We start from the raw sequence: 25,726 nt of genomic DNA on the forward strand, positions 1-25,726 counted from the left end.
AGTGAGTGAGTGAGCGGGGTTTAACGCTACTTCGGACAGAATTCAAGTCATATCACAGCGTGTCAGCTGGAGGTGGGAGGAAAGCCCGTAGTGATGCAGGTGTCTGACGTTTACCACTTTGGTGACACCAACGAGAACGGGTATTATAGTGCCGACAAACTTCGAAACATAATCGAGGCAAACCGGGATTCCAAACCTAAATCAGAGGTTTCTGAGGCGTCCAAGGGATGCAACTCTGGACAGCGAAATGTGGCGCCTTAGACGATTTGGCCACCTGTGTCCCCATGAAGATCCGGATTAGAAAACATCAGCAGCAACCCATGCTTGGCGTATAAGGCGACTAAGAGCATGCCATGGTATCCCAATTTCTCTTCCTTAAACATAAATCTGTTCAACTATAGTCAGTAAACACACAAATACAGAAAATATACATCAACGTCCGTACATAGCAGTGATCAGTTTTTGGGAGATGAAGTTCCCTCCTTACAACACAACCCGCAATGTGTAGAATTGAGCTAGATTTGCATCAGTGAGTGAGGGTCCAATGCAACTTTGATCTTTATTTCAGTCTCAGCAGCGTGTCAGTTTATTGTGGGTGACCCATGTCACAAACGTTTTACTACAATAATCGTGTGTGACAAAAGGGACAAACAAGGACAGTCGTCGTGGACTCGACTTTTAATTTGGGGGCACAGGTGGCCCAGTCGTCTAAGGCGCCGCGATTCGCTGTGCAGAGTTGCGTCCCTTGGGCACGCCAGAAACCTATGATTGTGGGTTCGAATCCCGGTTCGCCCCGATTATGTTTCTAGGTTTGTTAGCACCATACCCGTGCTCGTGGGTTTCACCGAAGTGGTAAACGTCCGAGACCTGCATCACATCGGGCTTTCCTCCCACATTAAGCTGACAAGCCGCGATATAACTGGAATACTGTTAAAAGCGGCGTTAAACCCAACTCACTCACTCACTCGACTTTTAAGTAATGCCAATCAAGCAATAGATCGGCCAGCGAAAAGGGGAGGCAACTCTGCACCGCGAACTTCTTGGCCTCACGTGATTGGCGTCTGTGTCTAGTTTTGGTGTGGTTGTCTATCCATACATCTGAGCATCTGTGTGTCTTCTGGCCGTTTCGACGCCGACTCAGTGTAGCATGTGACCTGAAATGCACAGGCAGGCAGGGACAGCCAGAGAAAACAGGCAATGATAGGCCCTCTCAGTCCTGTGAGATGCTACTTGACCCAGTTGCAGGGGTTAAAGATCACATACATGTGTTATTGTTGTAGATAAGGGAAGGTCATCTTCACTGATACCGATCTGTGAACAACATTATGTTTGTACAAACACCTGTTGTATCTGTATTTGTGACCTGTGGATATATTTGAAATCATTTGCACAGAAATCTGTAATTAATATCAATAAAATAATTCCAGATTTTCATCGAGTGAGTGAGTGAGTGAGTGAGTATGGTTTTACACCGCTTTTAGCAATATTCCAGCAATATCACGGCGACGGGCACCAGAAATGGGCTTCACACATTGTACCCATGTCGGCAATCGAATCCGGGTCTTCAGCGTGACGAGCGAACGCTTTAATCACTAGGCTACCCGGCCGCCCCTAGATTTCCTTGGATTTCCTTGGAAGCTGCTGTGGACTCCCCATGAACGATATATCTGAACTGAACTCACCTTGGAAACGCTACATCTGAACTGAGCTCGACCTAGAAACGATTCATATATGTGATTGATTTACACATACATGTTTGATTTGTAAAATAATATTTTGATGTACTTTTATATGCATGTACTTGTTCCATCACTAATAAGGGTTATCACCTGTCTTCACTGATAACACATCGTTACATGGATGTGATATATCAGTTACACAGGGGGCGAAGAACAGGTAGTGAGATTGTAAATCCGTACGTCACATCGGCACCATACAAGGTGACCTCGTATTGACCTCGTTTTGATAAGATAACTGTGACCTTGAAGCGGCCATGTTGGAATATCAAAATAGTCAATATGCAATAGAAAGTCCACTCATTTGAACAACGGGTATCTGACGAGTACTAGTTTAGTATCATATATTTACATTTGACATAAATAAGCAAACGATATAAAGAATTTAGAAAAATGCATTCTTTGTATCGGAAAGTCTACCCCATTTTTCCCACACAAAGAAATATTCAACATCCTCCCTTTCATTTAACTCACAACCCGAGAAGATCCGGGCTAGAATAAGTCATCAGAAACCTATGCTTGCCGAATAAGGCGACTATGCTTGTCGCAAAAGGCGACTAACGGAATCGGATGGTCATGCTCACTGACTTGATTGATGCATGTCATCGTATTCCACTTGCGATTGTTTGGTCCAGACTCGATTATTTACAGACCGCCGTCATATAGCTGGAATATTGCTGAGTGCGGCGTTAAACAACACACAAACAAACAAAACAAACATTTTACTTAGCAAGGTACTGTATAAGTCGAAAACTGTTTTATTGCGCATTTGACAAGACAGGACAATAGGTATGACTCATGGGCCGTTCACTGGCAGCGCTCCAACCTGAGCATCGTCCCATGATCCTGTGTGTGTGCGTGAACATATATGCTTTGCGTACTTGCGTTTATTTACGTGTTTATTCTGTGTGACTGTGATGTTAACTCATTCGATACAGACCATGTTCTGGTACTGAATTTGCAAATTGTTCATATCATTCTAAAAGCAGGTGACTGTCAATTGCGCTATGCCAGGTTGAACGCAGATCGCTCGATAACAACGCGACTAGCAAACCTTCACTATAACAACGTAACTTCGTTTTATCGCGGAACCAGCATAGATCTTGACATCAATGCAATAAACCGACTGGAACGGCTGAGCTATCGGAAGTCTATGAGGCAGATTGTTTCAACCAGATAACTATTCTTTAGCCAAAACAAAATCTCCATCAATGTTTGTAAGTATCATAACACTCAAACATCCCGGGAGTCCCGGGATCCACGAGCACGTGGGATGGTGATGTGACACAGTGGTCACCTGACTGCTTGGAAACCTTTGGCCTCAAACTGTTTAGTTGTCTTAATGTGATAACATGATAACATATATCCCAACAATCAATATTGGTTATCAACAGCCGGCTATACGAGCGTCGGTTTGTGGTTGGTTGGTTGGTTTGTTGTTTAACGCCGCACTCAGCAATATTCCAGCTATATGGGGGCGGTCGGGTAGCCTAGTGGTTAAAGCGTTAGCTCGTCACGCCGAAAACCCGGGTTCGATTCCCGACATGGGTACAATGTGTGAAGCCCATTTCTGGTGTCCCCCGCCGTGATATTGCTGGAATATTGCTAAAAGCGGCGTAAAACCTCACTCACTCACTCACTCACTCACTCCAGCTATATGACGGCGGTCTGTAAATAATCGAGTCTGGACCAGACAATCCAGTGATAGTTATCATGAGCATCGATCCACGCAATTGGGATCGATGACATGCATCAACCAAGTCAGCGAGCCTGACCACCCGATCCCGTTAGTCGCCTTTTACGACAAGCATAGTCACCTTTTACGGCAAGCATGGGCTGCTGAAGACCTATTCTACCCCGGAATCTTCACGGATCGTGTCGGTTTGTGACTGATGAGTGAACACAGTCAGTTGCATCACAAAGTCCCCATCCACACTGGTAATTCCCCAATCTCAAATACAAATACAGTAAACTACGTTTATAACGAACACGCTTATAACGAATTGACCTATATAACGAACTAATTTTTTAGTCCCGACCATTTGTTGTTTAAATGCTGTATATATGCTTTTAACGAACTACGGTTATAACCAACTGAAATTAGAGGTCCCTTCGAGTTCGTTATAACCGTAGTTTACTGTATCAGATGATATTTCATGAATATATTTGTGATGCAAATAATCGTTCTGTAGTTGAGAGTAGGTGCCTTGCATCTGTTTCACGACGACCTGTAAACAATCGAGACCAAGCAAACCAGTGGCTAATAGCATGAGCAAAGATCCAGTCAGTCCCACATTGTGACCCACCGATCCGCATTTATATTGGCATAAAACCAAACATAGGTACTGAGGGTCAATATATTTTGTAACCCCCTAATTTAATACTAAACACAGAGTTCAGACAAGCAAAAGAAATCCAATTAAGTTTGTGTTGCTCAGATACAAATACGTATGAAAACCCATTAGCATAACAACGCTCTGTATAATTAATCGACTTGCGTGTATATATTTCTTTACAGATATATTTACTGATCGAAAGTTGGTACCACACATGAACTAAGCTGCAGTGAATATTATATAGTGAGTGAGTGAGTTGGGTTCAACGTCGCTTTTAACAGTATTCCAGTTATATCACGGCGTGTCAGCTTAATGTGGGAGGAAAGCCCGATGTGATGCAGGTTTCAGACGTTTAACACTTCGGCGAAACCCACGAGCACGGGTATGGTGAATAATATATAAAAAAATGACCGTCTATTTTTTCGTTAATTGGACATATACATGACTGTTGTAAGTTTATGATACATGTTACAGACTTGGGGTAACATCCCAATACATATTATACTCAACAACAAAAGTTCCTGTGACACCAATATTTTAGTGTATTTTTCAAACAAGTAAAATTTGGTTTTCAATATTGTAGGACATGTATGGAATCAAGTCACAAAAACGAAATTGCTGCAGAAAAGCATGCATTCCATGCAAAAGTTGACTTTTATGCAAGCCCCATGCATTTCACTACCCAAGAATGGGTATAAAAACATGTGCGTTAACGGGATTCCATATGGATTGTTTAGCATCGTGCTGACAACAACCACTCAGAAAAACCACAAAATTTCGCAAAATATTCAACATTACGAAATGCCATGCCTGTCCGAAAATGAGCGTCTGCAAGCCATTGGTATGCTTGAAGCAGGGTCGAGTCAACGTGATGTTGCAAGACAATTTAACGTCCACAGAAACACCATTTGGTGTTTATGGCAACGTTGGCAACAGACGAATGCAGTCGGAGACCATCCTCGGAGTTGCAGGCCAAGCGTAACCAATAAACGACAAGACAACACACCTACGAAATCGATTCCAGCCAGCAACAGTGACTGCAAGAAGCATCCCTGGACTTCGACGAATATCTTCACAAACCGTACGTCGTCGCCTCAGATGTGCAGGGATTGTGGCCAGAAGACCCGCCAGATGTCCCATTTTGACAGGAAACCACCGTCAAGCACGTCTACAGTGGTGCAGACAGCGTCTACGCTGGACGGCCATGCAGTAGGGACAAGTTCTATTCACTGACGAGTCTCGTTTTCACCTCAACCACAGCGATGGACGGATTCGAGTGTACCGACGTCGAGGTGAACGTTACGTCAATCATTGTGTCATGGAAGAAGATCGGTTCGGGGGCGGCAGCGTTATGGTATGGTGTGGGATTACAGCAAGACAGAGGATTGATAGTGGTAGAAGGAAATCTCAATGAACAGCGCTACCGCGGCCCTGCTGTTCTACCGTTTTTGCGTCGTCATGGCCCAGGCATTACCTTTCAAAATGACAACGCCCGGCCTCATATTGCTCGACTTGTTCAGGATTCTCTTCAACAAAACAACGTGAATGTCATCCCCTGGCCGGCTTGCTCCCCTGATCTCTCACCAATCAACCACGTGTTCCACAGACATTCCAGGAACTTCGAAACATGCTCCAGCAGATATGGACAGACATCCTACAGGACTTTGTGCGACGCCTGGTCCATTCCATGAGGCGAAGATGTGTTGCTTGCATCGCAACCAGAGGTGGACACACACGCTATTGATTTGTAAATTGACATTTTGGCATGTTCATGATTTTTTTTATGAAATCACGCATTTTCTGAAGTCAGTATGGCAAATTAAACCATTTGAACACTTACAGGTGTCTTTTATATGTTGCAAATCGAAATTGTTTCAAATTTGGTTTTACATAACTTTGCATTAAATCTTATTCAATGTCACAGGAACTTTTGTTGTTCAGTATTTATAAATTACAAGTCTCTTGAAACAGCATTTTAAGCAGACCTATGTTAAAATAATATCTACTTATTGGTGTAAACATACCCAAATGACAGGACCCAAGGGAGTAATATTTACTGAATACCCCCCCCCAAAAAAAAATAACAAAAACCCCACGTGAATGGTAACTTGGGAGTGAATACACAAAGGATGAAAAAATGTCCGGAGTCACATGGCCAGGAAGTTAGCCAACAATGGGAAACTGTCACTTGACTGAAACACATTGTGACAGTTGCACTATAAGGAAATTATTACCACAGTTGATCCATGAACAGTTTCCCTGTAGCGTAGCTTACCACAATTATATTAATTTATTTAACAATGGCAGCAACAACTTGATCTATTTAGTTGAATTATGTTTGAAGACAATCAACATATGCATTTTTGACCCGTGAAGATCCGGGGTAGAATAGATCTCCAGCAACCCATGATTGCAGTAATAGCGACTATGCTTGCCGTAAGAGGCGACTAACGGGATCGGGTGGTCAGGCTGGCTCACTTGGTTGATGCCTGTCATCGTTTCCAAATTGCTTGGATCGATGCTCATGATATCAATCACTGGATTGTCTTGTCCAGACTCGATTATTTAAAGACCGCCGTCATATAGCCGGAATATTGCTGAGTGCGGCGTTAAACAACAAACAAACAAAACATATGCATCATTCGGGGGATAAACCTATTCTGTGTTGTCATCTAAAACGGAATGCGTTCAACTATGATTCAAGTCAACACTTAAAAACAGGGGGCGGTCGGGTAGCCTAGTGGTTAAAATGTTAGCTCGTCACGCCGAAGACCCGGGTTCGATTCCCGACATTGGTACAATGTGTGAAGCCCATTTCTGGTGTCCCCCGCCGTGATATTGCTGGAATATTGCTAAAAGCGGCGTAAAAACCTCACTCACTCACTTAAAAACAGGATAGGTTTGTCTGTGATCATGACGAAAATTCGTACCTAAAAAGGACTCTTTCTCGTACACACGTATTCCCTACAGCGAGGCGGTCAGAAGTAGTTAATGCTGTTTATAAGCACTTTCAAATGAGCAAGATCATCTTCCCCAGTTCGGCAAGGGTGGAAACTGGACTTTTATAGTCAGTTAACTCTCTTGCCTCGGGGAGATGTAGTAAGATGGACTAATCAAATTAAGATCATCCTTCGATGTCATGGTAGAGTGTGTTTTATTGCTAATGTAGCTCGCCTTCCATGACCACTACACAAACACGCAGCACAAGAGGAAGAAGGGAAAGATGGGGTGGCCGTGTGGTTAAAGCGTTCGCTCGTCACGCCGAAACCCATGTTCGATTCCCCACATGGGTACAATGTGTGAAGCCTATTTCTGGTGTACCCCGATTGGTATAGTGTTCAGAAACTACAACAGTTCATCTGTGTCAGATTTATCTGCGTCGCACTCACCATCCTCGTGAGCGATTCATAAGCGCATCCTTTTACTGCACTATAAACGTGGTGATGAATATGCAATTATATACCACCGTGCGGATGGCGTTATTAAATCGTGATAAGCCCTTAGGACGTGAAAAACAAATGATAGAAGTATTTGTGCTTCAATCAGAGTTGTATTTTATATGATCTGGCGTTCAGCTGTTGCTCGTAGATTATAACGACCTCATCATTCAGATGTATCTATCACGTGACTGTTTACGGTTTCAGGACCATAAAGCATATCGGCCGCATCATAAAGCCATGGAACGACGGCAAATTACAGTCAACACAAAGAGGTGTCTACTTGCAGCAGGTGGTACTGTAGCATGTACATGGTATTGGGTCAGAATGGTGGTGCATGACTGTCCTGTTCATAAATAGATGGGTGATTGGTGTCTGATTATGGTGTATAGGATCGGTACAGACAAAGAGACGGTCGGTGTCTGTATGGTGTCTAGTGTCGGTACAGATTAAGATAGACGGTCGGTGTCTGTATGGTGCCTAGGGTCGGTACAGACAAAGAGACGGTCGGTGTCTGTATGGTGCCTAGGGTCGGTACAGACAAAGAGACGGTCGGTGTCTGTATGGTGCCTAGGGTCGGTACAGACAAAGAGACGGTCGGTGTCTGTATGGTGTCTAGGGTCGGTACAGACAAAGAGACGGTCGCTGTCTGTATGGTGTCTAGTGTCGGTACAGAACAAGATAGACGGTCGGTGTCTGTATGGTGTCTAGGGTCGGTACAGACAAAGAGACGGTCGGTGTCTGTATGGTGTCTAGTGTCGGTACAGATTAAGATAGACGGTCGGTGTCTGTATGGTGTCTAGGGTCGGTACAGACAAAGAGACGGTCGGTGTCTGTATGGTGTCTAGTGTCGGTACAGATTAAGATAGACGGTCGGTGTCTGTATGGTGTCTAGGGTCGGTACAGACAAAGAGACGGTCGGTGTCTGTATGGTGTCTAGTGTCGGTACAGATTAAGATAGACGGTCGGTGTCTGTATGGTGTCTAGGGTCGGTACAGACAAAGAGACGGTCGCTGTCTGTATGGTGTCTAGTGTCGGTCCAGATTAAGATAGACGGTCGGTGTCTGTATGGTGTCTAGGGTCGGTACAGACAAAGAGACGGTCGCTGTCTGTATGGTGTCTAGGGTCGGTACAGATAAAGATAGACGGTCGGTGTCTGAATATGGTGCCTAGGGTCGGTACAGACAAAGAGACGGTCGGTGTCTGTATGGTGTCTAGGGTCGGTACAGACAAAGATCGGGGTTTGGATTGGGTCTGATTGGGTGGGATCAGCGCTCCTGTAACGTTGTGTCCTCGTCCTTAACGAGATCCTCTATTACGGCTTTCACGTCGCATTTCTCGTCGACCGACTCCATGAGTTAATCCCGCCTCATGACAAAAAGTACATGCCTACACGTTAGCCTCTATCCCACTGCTTGGTGGACCCATTGTTACAGCATTACATAATTCATTACGTCACATACACACTGCATCGTCACGCTGACGCACATTGCCGTGACATTCGTTACAAGACAACATTGCGGGCCTTCTGCGACGCAAGCACGACAGAAAGGCTGACCTAACTTCTATATAACACCTAGCCTTCCTCCTGAGCAACGTTTGTTTAAACCTCACCTGAAGCCTACACAGGGCCGCCAGCAACAACGACTTCATCAACCTCCTCACATTGGCAAGACACTGACTGGACATAGGCTGGACATAGGTCAGTGGCGACTTACATACAGTTGGATGGTTGGTATGTTGTTTAACGTCGCACTCAGCAATATTCCAGCTATATCGAGTCTGGACCAGACAATCCAGTGACAGTTATCATGAGCATCGATCCACGCAATTGGGATACGATCACATGCATCAACCAAGTCAGCGAGCCTGACCACCCGACCCCGTTCGTTGCCTCTTACGGCTAGCATGGGTTGCTGGAGACCTATTCTACCCCGGATCTTCACGGGTCTACATACAGTTAATGATATTATATTCTGACAAATGTTCTATTCGGGATTACACTTTCTCAGTAAAGTACAAATTCTAGTACTGTTTTGGGTTGAGTCCCACCCGGGATTAGTGATTAGCTGCCTTGCTCTGAGACCCTATCTGTTATTTGATCACTTTCTGAAAGTCATTGAGTATAATATTCTTTATCATTTAACTTAAGCATTTATCCATGACATAAGCTTATGACATAAAAACATGTATGTCATACCCCAATGACATAAGTATGCAAATTAGATATGCAAATTAGATAACCGGAAGAGGGAGCGGTTTGATTTGAAACTATATATTATAAGTGAAGTTACACCAGAGATATAATCAGATTACACAGAATCGTTGTTGTTACCGTTATTAAAGTTTCAATTATTCTGCAAAAGTCTGTTCAAGTATTTTGTTTAAAATAATCCGAGGAACTTTTTTTCTCAGCGAATTGTTTATTTTGGTTTACATGGCTATGGAACACATGTATCACTACGCACGATCTATACGTAAGATTTCGACAAGTTGCTGATGTTAATGTTTAATGCAATTATTCCTTTATTTTGAAGCAAAAATGTGAAAATGATAAATAGAATTCATCACTCGTGTTTTTTAATATGGGAAATATCAACCTCGTCCCGTTAATCGGTATTTGCCTCGCCAAAGGCTCGGCAAATACCGATTAACTAAGACTCGGTTGATATTTCTCATATTAAAAAACACTCGTGATGAATCCTCTATTTATTACTTGCCCGTGAAGAGATCACCCGTTTAATAAACATACAGCTGTATTACACATTGTGTAATACCAAAACGTGTGCTTATGTACTCTCGGAACACGTTTCACGAACAAATATTAAAAGCTCTCAACATCCCTTGGCTTATTCAACGACATTGCGTGTGGAGATGATAGATCACTGAGAGGAGCTTATGCACACTGGATGACCCCAGCAACCTTGTTGCTAGGTTGACGTCACATGGCATTGTTTCGCCGAAGGATCTTGCAACAAAATTCCACAAATTACGTCATCGGGTATTGTGACGTGATTGTAAACTTTGAGGTGCAAGGCCCCGTTCCACAAGGCGATCGTACGGTAGCGCGACGACATTCGTTGGTCAAAGTTAAAGTATATGAGTTGCGATAACCTTAACGCTACGATAATTTTGTGGAACGGACGCCTGAATTCTAAAGGTGGACCCTTGGATGGTATTAAATTCAAACGTTTCAACTTTTGACGTATTTGAAGTATTACTGTCTTAAACTCAGTTTGATTATGCCGTGGATCGTGTAGGTGTCAGCCTATTCACACTCAACAGTATAATTCTAAAAACGTTATAAATGGCCAGTAATAAATAAAATACTAAACTCGCTCCCGTGTAAAACCAATTTTATGAAACTCGTGAATAGTAATGGTATCTGACTCGCTTTCGCTCGTCAGATACCAGACCTATTCACTCGTTTCATAAAATTGGTATTACACGGGAGCTCGTTTAGTATTCTATATATCCTGAACAGCTGGCTGGAAGAAAAAAATCACATCATACAGCTATCGCACAGTTTATACCACTCCACTGTTAATAGGGCTATTGAGACATTTCATACATACAAACATGTCCTTGTGATAAATATTTAGATTGACGTATCCTCGAATAATGAGAATACCCATATCTAAAGTTTGTTATTATTTATCATCCAAATCATCCACGTAAGATATTGCGTGAGTGACATTAAGTGAGGCGATAGCCCTACATTGACATTAACTCACAATACTTTGCAGAACAACGTGACGTCATAAGTCACCATGACGTCACAATCAAATAACTTTTTATTTTTAATTTTACACGATATAGGGCTTTTTCCATTGGATGAGAGATAGGTCACATGACCGCGAAATTGACGTTCATATGTGTATTCAATTTGACTACTGCCACATTCCTGGGGAAACCCTGGGAATTCCCTAGCACGAATACATACAAAAGCGTAGCCACGAGTGAAAATATCTCCTTTTACCCCGTCACGAGATAAGAGAAACATGATATTTCACGAGACATATCCTATTTATAATACATTTTTTTTGTGTAGGTGTCAACCGGAAAATTAAATTATTTCAATAAAAACGAGACCGCCTCCGTGGGCTAGTGGTAGAGCGTCCGCCCGGAGAGCGGAAGGTCCGGGGTTCGATCCTCGGCCGCGTCATACCAAAAGACGTTAAAAGATGGTACTTGTTGTTACCCTGTCTGGCCCTCGGCATTAGGGGCTAAAACAAGGACTGGTCGGCTCGGAGTCATTATACTGTGTGCTAGCACTATAAATCGGCATCAGTCCGGACTAGTACAAGCAGCCACACAAACACACACACGTACATGCACGTCGCTATATAAGCGCAATAATCTTGGACGCGACGTAAAACCCCATTTCACCTCACCTCATCAATAAAAACGAAAAATCTTGAAGCGTAAATTCTCCAAACCTAACACACAGGGACAGGTCATCACCCCTTGTGTCTGCGACTTAAAAGTAGTTTTGTGTTTGCAAAATCTTAAACAATATAAGCAAAAGTATTAAAAAAATGTAAAGGGTCATGAACATTCTTTATCATGCATTTAGATATGATTATATACAAAATCAACTTTAACAAAAATAATTCCTTAAAACTAGGAGACCGCTGTTGGAAGCGAAAGAATACACGCTGCTCAAGTGACAATAATGGCGCTTTGCGAAACGAACAGTCTCGAGTTAGAAATTAGAAATTTACAGTTTATAACGGAACATTTTCGAGAGAATAACAAACGGCAAGAAGTGATATTAACTCCATACATGACAATCTGTCAGTATTTTTGCCTTGTCGGTGTGGAACTAACGTAAAAAGGAAGACAACAGTTTGTGTACGGGCGCGACACTTACGATAAAGCGAGACAAGTGTTATGTTCACTGCTATGAAAATGTCACTTTTCTCAACTTCAGAAAACTCAGTCTTTCACACTGAAGTGTATAATAAACCTGTACACTGGCCATTACTGTATATAAGATAGCTACGCTATAAATCACAAAAAATTAGGAAGAATGAAGCGTGGTTTATTTCACGATAAAACATTATTCTATCACAACACAATTTCTGGAGATTCGCACATGCACTCACAACTTGAGAGGAGGTGTCTGGTGAGTTGTTTCCCATAGATGTAGCTGGGCAACGTAGATAAACGCGATAGTCGAACAATTGCATCAAAAAGCGGGAGAGATATGACAATCGGTATTGGGAGAAAAGGTACAGGTAATCGACGTGAGTATTGTGAGAATATGCGGGAAATACCCACCTGTTCACGAAATGGACTTGTCCGACATTGCTGAAGTTGGAGTCTATTTAGAGAGTCACCATTATTTAAATACGGGTAAATCTTATAAATAAGCGACTCGTGGTAGTTGTTAATCGTACAATAAAACACTGCAGGGAGACTAAACCATGAGGGGCGCACGAGCTTTTTTCTTTTCCTTAATTACAAACAGATGATAAATAGAATCTCGCTCTCGTGTCTTTTGATATCAAATATATGGATAAAAGTTTAAAACTCCACTCCTTGTGTTGACACTATTTGGTATGAAGAAACACTGAGGTGAGATTTTCTATTTAACTAAGTCGCGTATCTTATAGGGACAAAAACGCTTTCCTCAGGCACGTTGAACTATTCTGAGATGAGAAGAACCTGTCAGCTACACCCAGCGTTTGTTCAGACAACACTCCGTGCATTGAAACAATCGCGCTGGTTAATAACAAAGCTATGTCCGGCAATTATACAAAGAAATCGTTAAATGCCACATGACATATGATATAAACATCATATAAATACAACAATATCACACCTTGCAGTTCAAGTAGTCCCGGGTCCTTGCTTATCTAACGCCTAACACTGCAATTACAAATCATTCACTGCACCGGTCGACCCGGATATTACCATAGAAGGCATCAATTGCCACGACACCGGAATCTTTCTGTGACTTACTGCGTGCTAAGTGGAATGACGATGCAGATCAGGAATAAGTCATTATGCGTTGCCTCGTATTATGTACTAAAGATCGTGTTTGTGTATGATTGCAGTGCCAACTGTAACACCGCGTGACCGATAGTTAATGCCGATACAGAAACCAGCTCCATATGTTGACCTCGTGTGATCTCCGTTATGAAACGCCCAAGGGCACATTACCCCATACCGCACACATTAAAGCCACTTAGTACCACTATTGACCGTTTGCCGGAGAAATCTTGGAACAAATGACGGCAACAAGTGTGTAGATTTAATAATACATATATAACGACAGGGCATGACCGGGGTGTTGACAGGTCATTCCTACACGGGTACCTGGTCATGGAATCACCGGCATCTACCCGATGGAAACAAAATGGGGTGGGCACCCTTGCTATATCCCGTTATAGCGGGTGGGTTTCTAGCTACACCCTCTATATCCCGTCACACGGGGTGGGTTTCTAGCTACTCCTCTATATCCCGTCAAATGGGGTGGGGTTCTAGCTACGCCCGCTATATCCCGTCACATGGGGTAGTTCCAGCTACCCCTCTATATCCCGTCACACGGGGTGGGGTTCTAGCTACGCCCGCTATATCCCGTCACATGGGGTAGTTCCAGCTACCCCTCTATATCCCGTCACATGGGGTGGTGTTCTAGCTCCCCCTCTATATCGCGTCACATGGGGTGGGGTTCTAGCTACCCCTCTATATCGCGTCACATGGGGTGGGGTTCTAGCTACCCCTCTATATCCCGTCACATGGGGTGGAGTTCTAAATCCCCCTCTATATCGCGTCACATGGGGTGGGGTTCTAGCTACCCCTCTATATCCCGTCACACGGGGTGGGGTTCTAGCTACTCCTCTATATCCCGTCACATGGGGTGGGGTTCTAAATCCCCCTCTATATCGCGTCACATGGGGTGGGGTTCTAAATCCCCCTCTATATCGCGTCACATGGGGTGGGGTTCTAGCTACCCCTCTATATCCCGTCACATGGGGTGGGGTTCTAAATCCCCCTCTATATCGCGTCACATGGGGTGGGGTTCTAGCTACCCCTCTATATCCCGTCACACGGGGTGGGGTTCTAGCTACTCCTCTATATCCCGTCACATGGGGTGGGGTTCTAAATCCCCCTCTATATCGCGTCACATGGGGTGGGGTTCTAAATCCCCCTCTATATCGCGTCACATGGGGTGGGGTTCTAGCTACCCCTCTATATCCCGTCACATGGGGTGGGGTTCTAAATCCCCCTCTATATCGCGTCACATGGGGTGGGGTTCTAAATCCCCCTCTATATCCCGTCACATGGGGTGGGGTTCTAAATCCCCCTCTATATCGCGTCACATGGGGTGGGGTTCTAAATCCCCCTCTATATCGCGTCACATGGGGTGGGGTTCTAAATCCCCCTCTATATCGCGTCACATGGGGTGGGGCTCTAGCTACTCCTCTATGTCCCTCTATATATCTAGCAACACAAGACAACACCGAATACATACAGAAAGTAAGGAACGTGGGAACACAAACAACTAAATGTTTCAAAGAGCAAACTTCTGCACAAAATACAACACATTTACATTTACACAACAGAATTACCAAAGGTCATGACGTCATAAACCCAGGTCAGCGAGCAGTTCCATGTGGAATATACAACCCAAGCGGCAGAACTCCTGTAACTTTTGTTTGTTAGTTTCTTGTTTAACGCCGCACTCAGCAATATTCCAGCTATGTGACCGCGGTCTGTAAATAATCGAGTATGGACCAGACAGTCAAGTAATTGACATCATGAGCACCGATCCACACCATTGGGAAACGGTGACATGCATCAACCAAGTCAGCGAGCCTGACCACCCGATCCCGTTAGTCGCCTCCTACAACAAGCATAGTCGCCTTTTACGGCAAGCATGGGTTGTTGAAGACCTATCCTACCCCGGATCTTCATGGGTCTGTAACCTTTGTTGGACAGCATTGTCGGTCTCTCCGTGTTTTTGTTTAGTCATTTCTCTTGTACATTCTCACGGGAACTCAACCTTGTTGGTAACTACATACTGTATTGTACTGTACTGTACTGTACTGTACTGTACTGTACTGTACTGTGGGCTTTAAAAGAGATAGTCATTGTTAGAAAATGAACAATTAAACACTCAGATATGAATTTCATATAAACATTTGTGACAAAATATAGGTAATTAAGCATGTGACTTCGATGAGTGATAGTCTCGGCAGGCCTGGGGTAGCTGTCATGCAGGGAATACCGCTGACCATGACGGTACATGAATGTGACTGTTGGCTCACGTTCCTTCACATGTGATCTATGACGTCATAATAGGTACAGTGCTTATGCAACAGAAACAAGTTATACCCCTGTGTCATGGTGTGAAAATAATGTATGCCTGGTCACATCACGTCGTGTGTTATATTGCGACGTCATAATAGTTAATAATAATGTGATAATGTGAGGCGAAATTTGGTTTAACGTCACGCTCAATATTATTGCACTTATATGGCATATATAGTGTTGTGTGCTGTACAAGGGGGAGCTGTGTGTACTAATCCGGACTAATGTCGGTTAATAGAGCTTAATCACTGCGATACCATGCCGCAGTTTAACAAGGATACGATAATACCCCACTCAGAAGTCTTGTTTTATACCCCAAATGTCGAGCGCCAGGCAGAGTAACAACAAGTACAATCTTTAAACCTCTTTTGGTATGACGTGACTGGGGATCGAACCACCGAATTCCGCTATCCGGGCTGACACCAAAGCACGGACGCGGTCAGTGTGATAATAAAATTGAAATAGGTGATAATCATTAGTATTGGTTCAGAGGAGAGGAAATATTTGGTCTCTTGACGTCAATTCTCATTTAGCTAATGTTATGTCTCACCATTTGCATTCATTCCGCTGTGCAGAGTTGTGTCCCTTGGCTACGCCAGAAACCAATGAGTGTGGGTTCGAATCCAGGTTCGCCCCGATTATGTTTCTAGGTTTGTCAGCACCATATCCGTGCTCGTGGGTTTCACCGAAGTGGTAAAGGTCTAAGACTTGAATCTTCAGGCTTTCCTCCCACAATAAGCTGACACGCTGTGATATAACTATAATACTGTTAAAAGCGGCGCTAAACCAAACTCACTCACTCATTTGTTCGTGTAGAGAATAGGTCTTCAGCAACCCATGCTTGTCGTAAGAGGCGACTAAAGGGATCGGCTGGTCAGTCTCGCTGACTTTGTTGATGCATGTCATCGTATCCCAGTTGCGTGGATCGGTGCTCTAATGTCAATAACTGGATTGTCTGGTTCTGACTAGATAATTTACAGACCGCCGTCTTATAGCTGTAATATTACTGTGTGCGGCGTTAACCAACAAACAAACAAATCTTGTTCGTGTGACCTGTTCTATACTGAGTATAATGGGTGTATCCATACTTCACTCCAACAGCTGCTGTCAGCTGAAGGCTTATCAGTACGCTAGACTAACCACATCGAGTGTTACGTACAATAGTTGTTCCTGGCATGTCTAAACATCTATCAGTCTACCCAATGCAGTGTATACAGTCTAGTCACGGCCCGTACACGCTCTGTGCTCATCCAATGAAACACAAGTAATCAGAGCGGAACCGTTTTCTAAAGAAGATAAAACAAAAAAAATTGGAATGATCTCGAACATTTAATACTCTATCAATCAAATACCTTTATTGGAAAAAGGCATATCCATGGATGGGGAATCAAAGGAATCAAACCGAACATAGAACCTGAATATAAAAAAGAAAAAAAAGATAAATCTACATAACGTACATAGGTCATTTTCAGTACAAATGGATATATATGTATCAAATGGATATATATATATATATATATATATATATATATATATATATATATATATATATATATATCAAAATGGATAGATATATATATTATCCATTTGTACTGAAAATGACCTATGTACGTTATGTAGATTTATCGTTTTGGTTGTTTTTTTGTTCAACGCCGCACAATATGCCCGATATATGACGTTAGCCTGTGTATAATGGAATCTGTACCAGACAATCCAGTGATTGATACGCGTATCGACCCACGTTACGATGACACAAAATCAAGGAAGTCACGGAGTCTCAGCCCGATCCATTAAGTCGCCATCACGCCACCATAGGTACCTGGAGTCTCAGCCCGATCCATTAAGTCGCCATCACGGCCACCATAGGTACCTGGAGTCTCACCCCGATCCATTAAGTCGCCATCACGGCCACCATAGGTACCTGGAGTCTCACCCCGATCCATTAAGTCGCCATCACGGCCACCATAGGTACCTGGCCACCTAGACTGGGACATCAAACTAACGGGCAAAACATTTTAGTTGATTTTATCATGTTATAATACGCATAAATTGCATAATACACAGCTGTGGATGTGTATCTTAGAAATCGTATCTTTGGCATCAATAAATTCCCTTTTTTTCTGCGCAAATTTACAACATTTCAAACATGGTATGGGTCATGTGGTTGCAAATTCATTTCTCACCCTAGACTTCACTGACCTAATTAATTGTACGCAAAACTACCCAGCCAATGATTACTTGTTTACAAACTGTTGCGGGAGTGAGGGATGGTTATACTGTAGTCTTGCACCATGACTGTGGAAGATATTTATTTTATGAAAAAAACACAATCTAGAAACGTATACAAAGCAAGTCTAGGCAGCTCTAGATAGCTCTATGACTAACTCAATGGTAGTCTCGTTACACTGGTTTAATCAAATTTAACGACAGTGCTTTCAATTTTCAATAACAAAAACACAAGTCGGTATACATACTTTTACCCATCAGTTTAAAACCGGGTAATGATTCGGCACCATATTAAAAACACGCATGAATACGTATCAGATATTCATGTACCTACATGACTGTAGAAACATCAATTTGATAAAATAGCAAGTGCGTCTGTCTAACTAAAATATATATGACCCACAAGATGTTGAGGACCCCCCGATTCACTCAGATAACTATAGTTACTGTCATGGCACTTGGTCTTTGACTAGTTCTTTTAGTAGTATATATGCAGGTTCGAGATACCAAGAGACAAGACTCTTGCCAGAACTGACTAATCCAGACACCTGTCTAAACCGGACTAATATCATCAGTTCCACAAGACCAAATTAGACAAGTTTAACTATATAAACGAGTGATTTGGGAGGGAAATTTCGCTTATAGCTACATATTTATTTAGAATTGATGCTTAATTTTGCATTGTCGTCTTTAAAATGACAACTTATTTATGTACCTTAAATAATTACAAGGCTACATAACGGAACCCGTGAAGGAATATTGATAAATGCAACTTAAATAACCTCCACTAAAAGCCACACCCCAAACTCGTATAATACATTGATAAATATACTCAAATGACACCTGCATAGGGTGATTGGTGTGTGAAATTCTTTGAGATTTTTTTGAATTGCATATTTTCCAATCTTAAGAATATATGTTTCAGCAAAACTGCATATTCATACCTTCGGTGGATTTTCCTTAAGCAAATACACCCAGCACGTGACATTGAGTTAACGCCACCTCCTCAACAGGGCCTCAAGTAACCCGGATGCTCTATGACGTCACCGTATTGTTGTGACCCAGCGCTCTGCTATAAAAGCGGGGTCGCGCGGAGTGTTCAGCAGATGTTTGTCTTGCTGCGTCAGTGAACGTACGGGCAAAATCGACGCTATCAAAAGCACTTCTTCAACACCCATTTAATCTCATTTATTCCCAGTTGTCAGTCCGAGAATCTAGCAAGATGGCCCAAACTCAACCCCGCCAGAACTTCCACTGCGAGAGCGAAGCCGGCATCAACCGCCAGATCAATATGGAGCTGTACGCCAGCTATACCTACCAGTCAATTGTAAGTATATAATGCGCATTAATGGCTGGACTGTTTCCGATGTTAATCCAGGGTAATTTGGGCAGGACTAAAGTTGTTTTGCCAAGATCTGTATTTCGAACCCATATTTATGCTTGATGACATTCACTGATTCAGATCCATGGTATGGCATACCTGTGACACGTTGTATGTGGGAACATGAATTTGCGTAATTGTTCATTTATAAGCGACTGTTGAGAATTCGGAAATGGTATGGCGTTAGCGATTTTACATTTGGTGATTGGAGGTAGTTGACAGACTGTCTGGAGGAAGGTGTTGGGACGAGGATGTGTAAAACTTGCTGATAGTGTGTCGATCTTTGCAGGAACACTTTTAGATGACTAATATGTTGACACGTATACAAACATATCCTGACAAAATGTGATACGTCCGGCATATTTCTGGTCAAGTCCTATTGACTGACAAATAGTTTACGAAACTGAACCCGGTGGTGATATGTTTACAACCTTTAGAGAAGGGGGGAAGGTCACTGATCACGTGATCAAGCTTGTTCACCTCACGAGGCAGAACACGTGACTTTCCATGATCGTGCAAAATCTGGTGTAGTGCCGTTGTGTACGTGTTTTGCATTCTTTGTATTCGTGTACACGATTTTCACGGATCAATGACTACTGACAATACAGTATACTCGTGACGCATAGAAACGTCATTCTTGCTGTATCCTCTTACTAAATAGATAAATGTAATAATTCTATATCAGTTATTGAAATGTCCCAGGTGAGAATGGTCAGCCTGTTACTGGAGGAAGAATGAATCACCACATTGCATTGCGCCCATGGTCGTGTTTAGCTCTGGTAAAAAAAATAAATCGGTTGACGCAGTGACAGGGATGATTCATAGCGTGATGAGCTGGAACACATCCTCGTCGTCATCCGTTCTCTCACACATCTCCTAACACACTGTTTCACACATCACACACTATGTCACACACATTACACATTATCGCACACAAGACATCCTCAAACAATGTCTCCAAACTTTTGGGCACATAATATATTTATACCGCAGTTATCCAGGTACTAGTATCTGCTGAAATGTGGTTTTATTTGTTCCTCGACCAGTGGATCCGTCCGTTTCCATTCCAGTTATCATTCTCAACTCACTGGGGAGTATATAGCCCAAGCTGCTAAGGGGCGCAAGAAGGTTTTCACACCCACCTCACATATCGGGTACCCATTCCCTGCTGGGTGAATAGAGGCGCATATGAACTATCCTCATACATTATCGCCCATATCACACACATCACCTTATCACACACTATCTCATATATCACACATATGACACACAGCACACACTATCTCACATATGACCTCACACAGTATATCGCATATCACAAACCACATCCTCACTCACAATCACCAATAGGGTATTATGTCATGATAATGGGCCGCCCAATATTGCAGAATTATGTTATACCTCAACTCCAACAGCTGGTCACACTTGCACACAACGACTCCTGTACTAACTAACAAGATGGACGATCTGTTATCGCTAAGTGAAGACCAAGTCAGGATGAATACGAACTACATCGTGACCTACATCAATACATCAAACAAGATCACTGAGCTACGTTAATATCTTCAGTCAGTAGGTGTGGCAGACGGTGTATAAAATACGTAATCTGGTCAGGTCGATAGACAGATCGTCTCTCCTGTAATCAGAGCGTGGACAGGCTCGCTGACTTGCTTGATGCATGTCATCGTATCCTAATTGCTTGGATCGATGCTCATGATGTCAGTCACTGGATTGTCTGGTCCAGACTCGATTATTTACAGGCCCCCGCCATGTAGCCGGAATATTGCTGAGTGCGGCGCTAAGCAACAAACAATCAATCAATCAATGTAACCGGGGCCCGAATTATCGACAAAGTGTCATAATAGGTAAACAATTCCGTATGATCGAAAGATCTATAAGTTTACCGTATGAACTGTGGCCCCACATAGATTCACAGAATCCTTTCAGCTGAGATCTAATCCTTACCAACATGTGTGCGTCTCACTGGAAGAAAAGAAACATTCAATCGCTGAGAACGCGGCGGACGGGCTTTCAAATCACCATTAATTGTCCACACAAATAGCTTATCGACAATTTGGAAACTTTCCAAACGTCGAAGGCTCCGGGAGTCTATTTTAAGTTTGGCCATATAAAGTGTTGTCATCTCTTGAAAGATTTATTACTTTCATTCGGAAAAGTCTCCCAAGATGTTCGTGCTCGCAAAGTAAACAATGATCAATAATAAACAGCCACCCTCGGAAAAAAGGGTCAGTAATTAATCTCGGAAACAGAGCAACCAGACAATGTTCAAACTTTGTCGTCGAGTTGGGAAACGTAAGGTAGCCATTGTTAGTCCTATTTTTGTATATGGTTATATGGATGAGCGTGCAACCAGTATCGTAACCCTACTGCCTGTCCCTACCCCCACCCCACACAGACTTGCGTCACAAGCGATACGCTTATCGTTTCCTTTACAACTGGGAATACGGGAGACGAAGCTTGTTTAACCCCTGAGATTCCATATAAGGACATTATGTCATAAATTAAACATCCTTATTCCGACATTTCCGTGTCTAGGTCTTTGGCATATATATTGTGAAGTAATTACGGATGAATATCTGTATGTACGCCAAGCAGCAGATCTAACTGCCCATCACGCCCCGTCCTCGTGACTTGACTCACAGCCTCGTTCTGGGCAGGTCTGCTATCTAGCCGCCGCCATTGTTGTAATCGTTAATACATATACATATAGGCGTGGTTCCTCGTTAAAGGCATAGCGTTGGCCATTATATCTCAAAATAATAAGAACATATCAGCAAATAAATGTCTCAGTCGTATTCTTAGCTATTATTCACTGAATTAGAGTCACAGTTCACAGTATACACCATACATATGTTGAGTACTGTCATTAAGCTTAAGTAGGCAGCATGACTCCCTATAGTTGTTTGGAAAAGCGTACGGCCTTTTCACACAGCATTGTGATGATACGTACGTACATGGCGAACTCAAGGCTGTACGTGTACGAAGTGAACTTTCCACAGATATATCCACAAAGGATACTTTTTGTGCGGACGTAATCTGGTACACAATGGCTTGTTATGATATGTGATGCGCCTGTCGTGTATATACATGCATTATACACATTGTGTAATTGCCCCCAAGGATATGTCAGTCAAGATTACGTAAACCAGATCGTGACAGAAATATTGCCGTCCTAATAAACTCACAAATTACTTATCAAGTGCACTCTAAAAATAGACTGGATGACGAATCCGCCTTGTGTTTGCAGCTGAACTGATATCTCAGTCGACCCGACTCAAGATAACCGTTGTGCGTTGGTTCCTGAATGTGGGTCAACGTGTACCCAAGCTCGCTTGAACCAGTGGTTATTTAACGTGTGGTTGTCGATTGAGGAAGACACCACGAACAGGAGAGCTTTGCATTTTGTTGCGGCGCTGAAGGTTCAGATGTTCCCCCGAGAACACCCTGTTTGTTTGTGTGTTGTTTAACGCCACACCCAGCTATGTGCTCGCTATATGACGGCGGTCCTTAAGTAATCGAGTCTTGACCAGACAATCCAGTGGTTGACATCATGAGCATCGATCCACGCATTTGGGATACTGATGACATGCATCAAGTCAGCGAGCTTGACCACCCGTTCCCGTCAGTCGCCTCTCACGACAAACATGGGTTGCTGAAGACCTCTTCTAACCCATATCTTCATGGGTCAAGAACACCCTGCCATAACATAGACACGTTCTACGTTCCTACAATAAATTTTGATATTCACTTGTCATTGTTATATATTCTCCAGGCGTGTTTATATTCTAGAGGCGTGTCTCTATATCCCCTAGGCATATTTCTAGTATTCCATACACATTTACGATATTCCCGAGGCGGGTCTACATTCAGTAGACATTGTTCTGTATGTCCCTTGATTTTGTTCTATTTTTCTAGTACGTGGTTACCCAAAACGCGTGTCTATATTCCTCACAAGAGGAGTACCAAATTGCAAATTGGTCTATATTTGTACGACACGTTTCCGTATTCCTTTAAGTCATCAGATGTGTTTCCAACCCCAGTTTGCTGATAACACAGACACAGTGTGTGATGGTTGTGTTTTCTCTTACAGGGGTTCTACTTCGAGCGCGATGACGTTGCTCTGCCTGGCTTCAGCAAGTACTTCAAGAAGGCATCCGAGGAGGAGCGAGAGCATGCCGAGAAGCTGATGAAGTACCAGAACACCCGAGGAGGTCGCATCGTCCTGCAGGACATCAAGGTGAGGGGACCAGGACAGCATTATCCTGGGATGGGGGGTTCGGATGGTATGCACTCTATGGGGATAAGCTTTCGAAGAGCAGACTGAGGGTGTTAAGGTTATGTTGTATTTAGGCTGGCTGTATTGGGTTACTACAGGGAGTGTATTATTTGTGGAGGGACGTGAGCTGTTTGTTTGTAGCAGTACTAATTTGTTTCCGTATTCTGCAGAAGCCTGATAAATATATGTTTGCAGCAGTACTAATAGTTTATTTCTGTTCTGCAGAAGCCTGACCGGGATGAGTGGGGTACAGCACTGGAATCCATGCAGGTGGCTCTGTCCCTGGAGAAGAACGTCAACCAGTCCTTGCTGGACCTCCACGCTGTGGCCAGCAAACACAGCGACGCACAGGTGAGGAGGCAGTCACGCCTTTACTTTCGTCAACTCACCATCGGTGTTTGTTCTCTTGTGTAAGACAGAGAAGAACTATTTAGAGCCCTGTATGAATTGCTTTATGTGAATGTGGATATGTAACTGCTTGTTTGGTTATAAATCTGTTGACCGAATGACTGGAGGAAACTATGAATGTTATGTTTGGGATATACACAAGCATTGTTAAAACGGCTGTCTTCACTATTGATGTCACCCACCATTGCTACTTTCCATCACTTGTGTCTTTTCTCATCCACCAACATGTTTCCCACGGATCACCAATGTCTCTCCCCACCCACCACTAACCTCTTCCGACAGGTGAAGATCCAGGGTGGAATAGGTCTTCTGCAACCCATGCTTGCCCTAAAAGGCGACTGTGGTTGTTGTAAGAGGCAACTAACGGATCGGGTGGTCAGGCTCGCTGACTTGGCTGATGCACGTCATCGTATCTGAATTGCGTGGATGCTTTTGATGTCAATCACCGGATTGTCTGGTCCAGACTCTATTATTTACATACTGCCGTCATATAGCTGGAATATTGCTGTGTGGGGCGTTAAACACTGAACAAACAAAACAAACCACTAACATCTTCCCTTCTCCCACAGATGTGCGACTTCCTGGAGAGCGAGTACCTTGAGGAGCAGGTGAAGGCCATCAAGGAGATCTCGGACCACATCACCAACCTGAAGCGGGTTGGGGCTGGCCTGGGTGAATACATGTACGACAAGGAGTCCATGGAGTAGTCCCCAACCGTCACGTGGGCATAGTCGCACGTGGCCGCACCCAGTCAGCCCATGTAATGCAGTGAACATCTCTGCTTGTAATACTGGGGCCGCGAGGCCGTCCTTTGATTTCATTCATATTATCGTTGATGAACGTTTTGTTTCTGTTGAACAGTTTTATATGTTTTGTTTGGGCTGACATAACCTGAAAAAAAACCAATTTAAATAAAAGGGTCAAGTGCATCGAAGACTGTATCTTGTTGTCATTTGTAAAGTCTATCATGGTGTCCAATAACTATGATCTTCTGGTATCGACCAGGGAACCATTGAAACAGATTCTAGAATTTCGATTAATGTTTCAATTATTTCACGAACTTTATAGAGAATGTTATAGTTCTTATATGTGGGGGAACTCTTGGAGAACACACTATAGTAGTCCCACAGTCAACCAGCAAACACATTGGTGCCAGTCAAACAGCAACCATTGTAGCCCCATGGTCAAACAACAACTACAGTTGTCTCACAGTCAAACAGCAAACACATTGGTGCCAGTCAAACAGCAACCATTGTAGCCCCATGGTCAAACATCAACTACAGTTGTCTCACAGTCAAACAGCAAACACATTGGTGCCAGTCAAACAGCAACCATTGTAGCCCCATGGTCAAACAACAACTACAGTAGTCCCACAGTCAACCAGCAAACACATTGGTGCCAGTCAAACAGCAACCATTGTAGCCCCATAGTCAAACAACAACTACAGTAGTCCCACAGTCAACCAGCAAACACATTGGTGATAGTCAAACAGCAACCATTGTAGCCCCATGGTCAAACAACAACTACAGTTGTCTCACAGTCAAACAGCATTAGAAATATCTGCCCAGTCAAACATGTCTCCA

At 43.2% G+C, this 25,726-nt stretch overlaps 1 protein-coding gene across 1 annotated transcript; it reads left to right on the forward strand.

Moving 5' to 3' along the window:
- Positions 1-19,148: 19,148 nt before the first annotated feature.
- Positions 19,149-25,077, forward strand: LOC124140306 (soma ferritin). The gene is made up of 4 exons (XM_046507816.2): positions 19,149-19,384; positions 23,550-23,696; positions 23,961-24,086; positions 24,713-25,077. Exons 1-4 carry the CDS (start codon positions 19,280-19,282, stop codon positions 24,848-24,850), a joined length of 516 nt encoding a protein of 171 aa, XP_046363772.1. The 5' UTR covers positions 19,149-19,279; the 3' UTR covers positions 24,851-25,077.
- The last annotated feature ends 649 nt before the right edge of the window (positions 25,078-25,726 follow it).

This window comes from Haliotis rufescens, unplaced genomic scaffold (assembly GCF_023055435.1).
Source record: "Haliotis rufescens isolate VD_foot unplaced genomic scaffold, xgHalRufe1.0.p SCAF_5, whole genome shotgun sequence".
Classification (NCBI taxonomy): domain Eukaryota; kingdom Metazoa; phylum Mollusca; class Gastropoda; order Lepetellida; family Haliotidae; genus Haliotis; species Haliotis rufescens.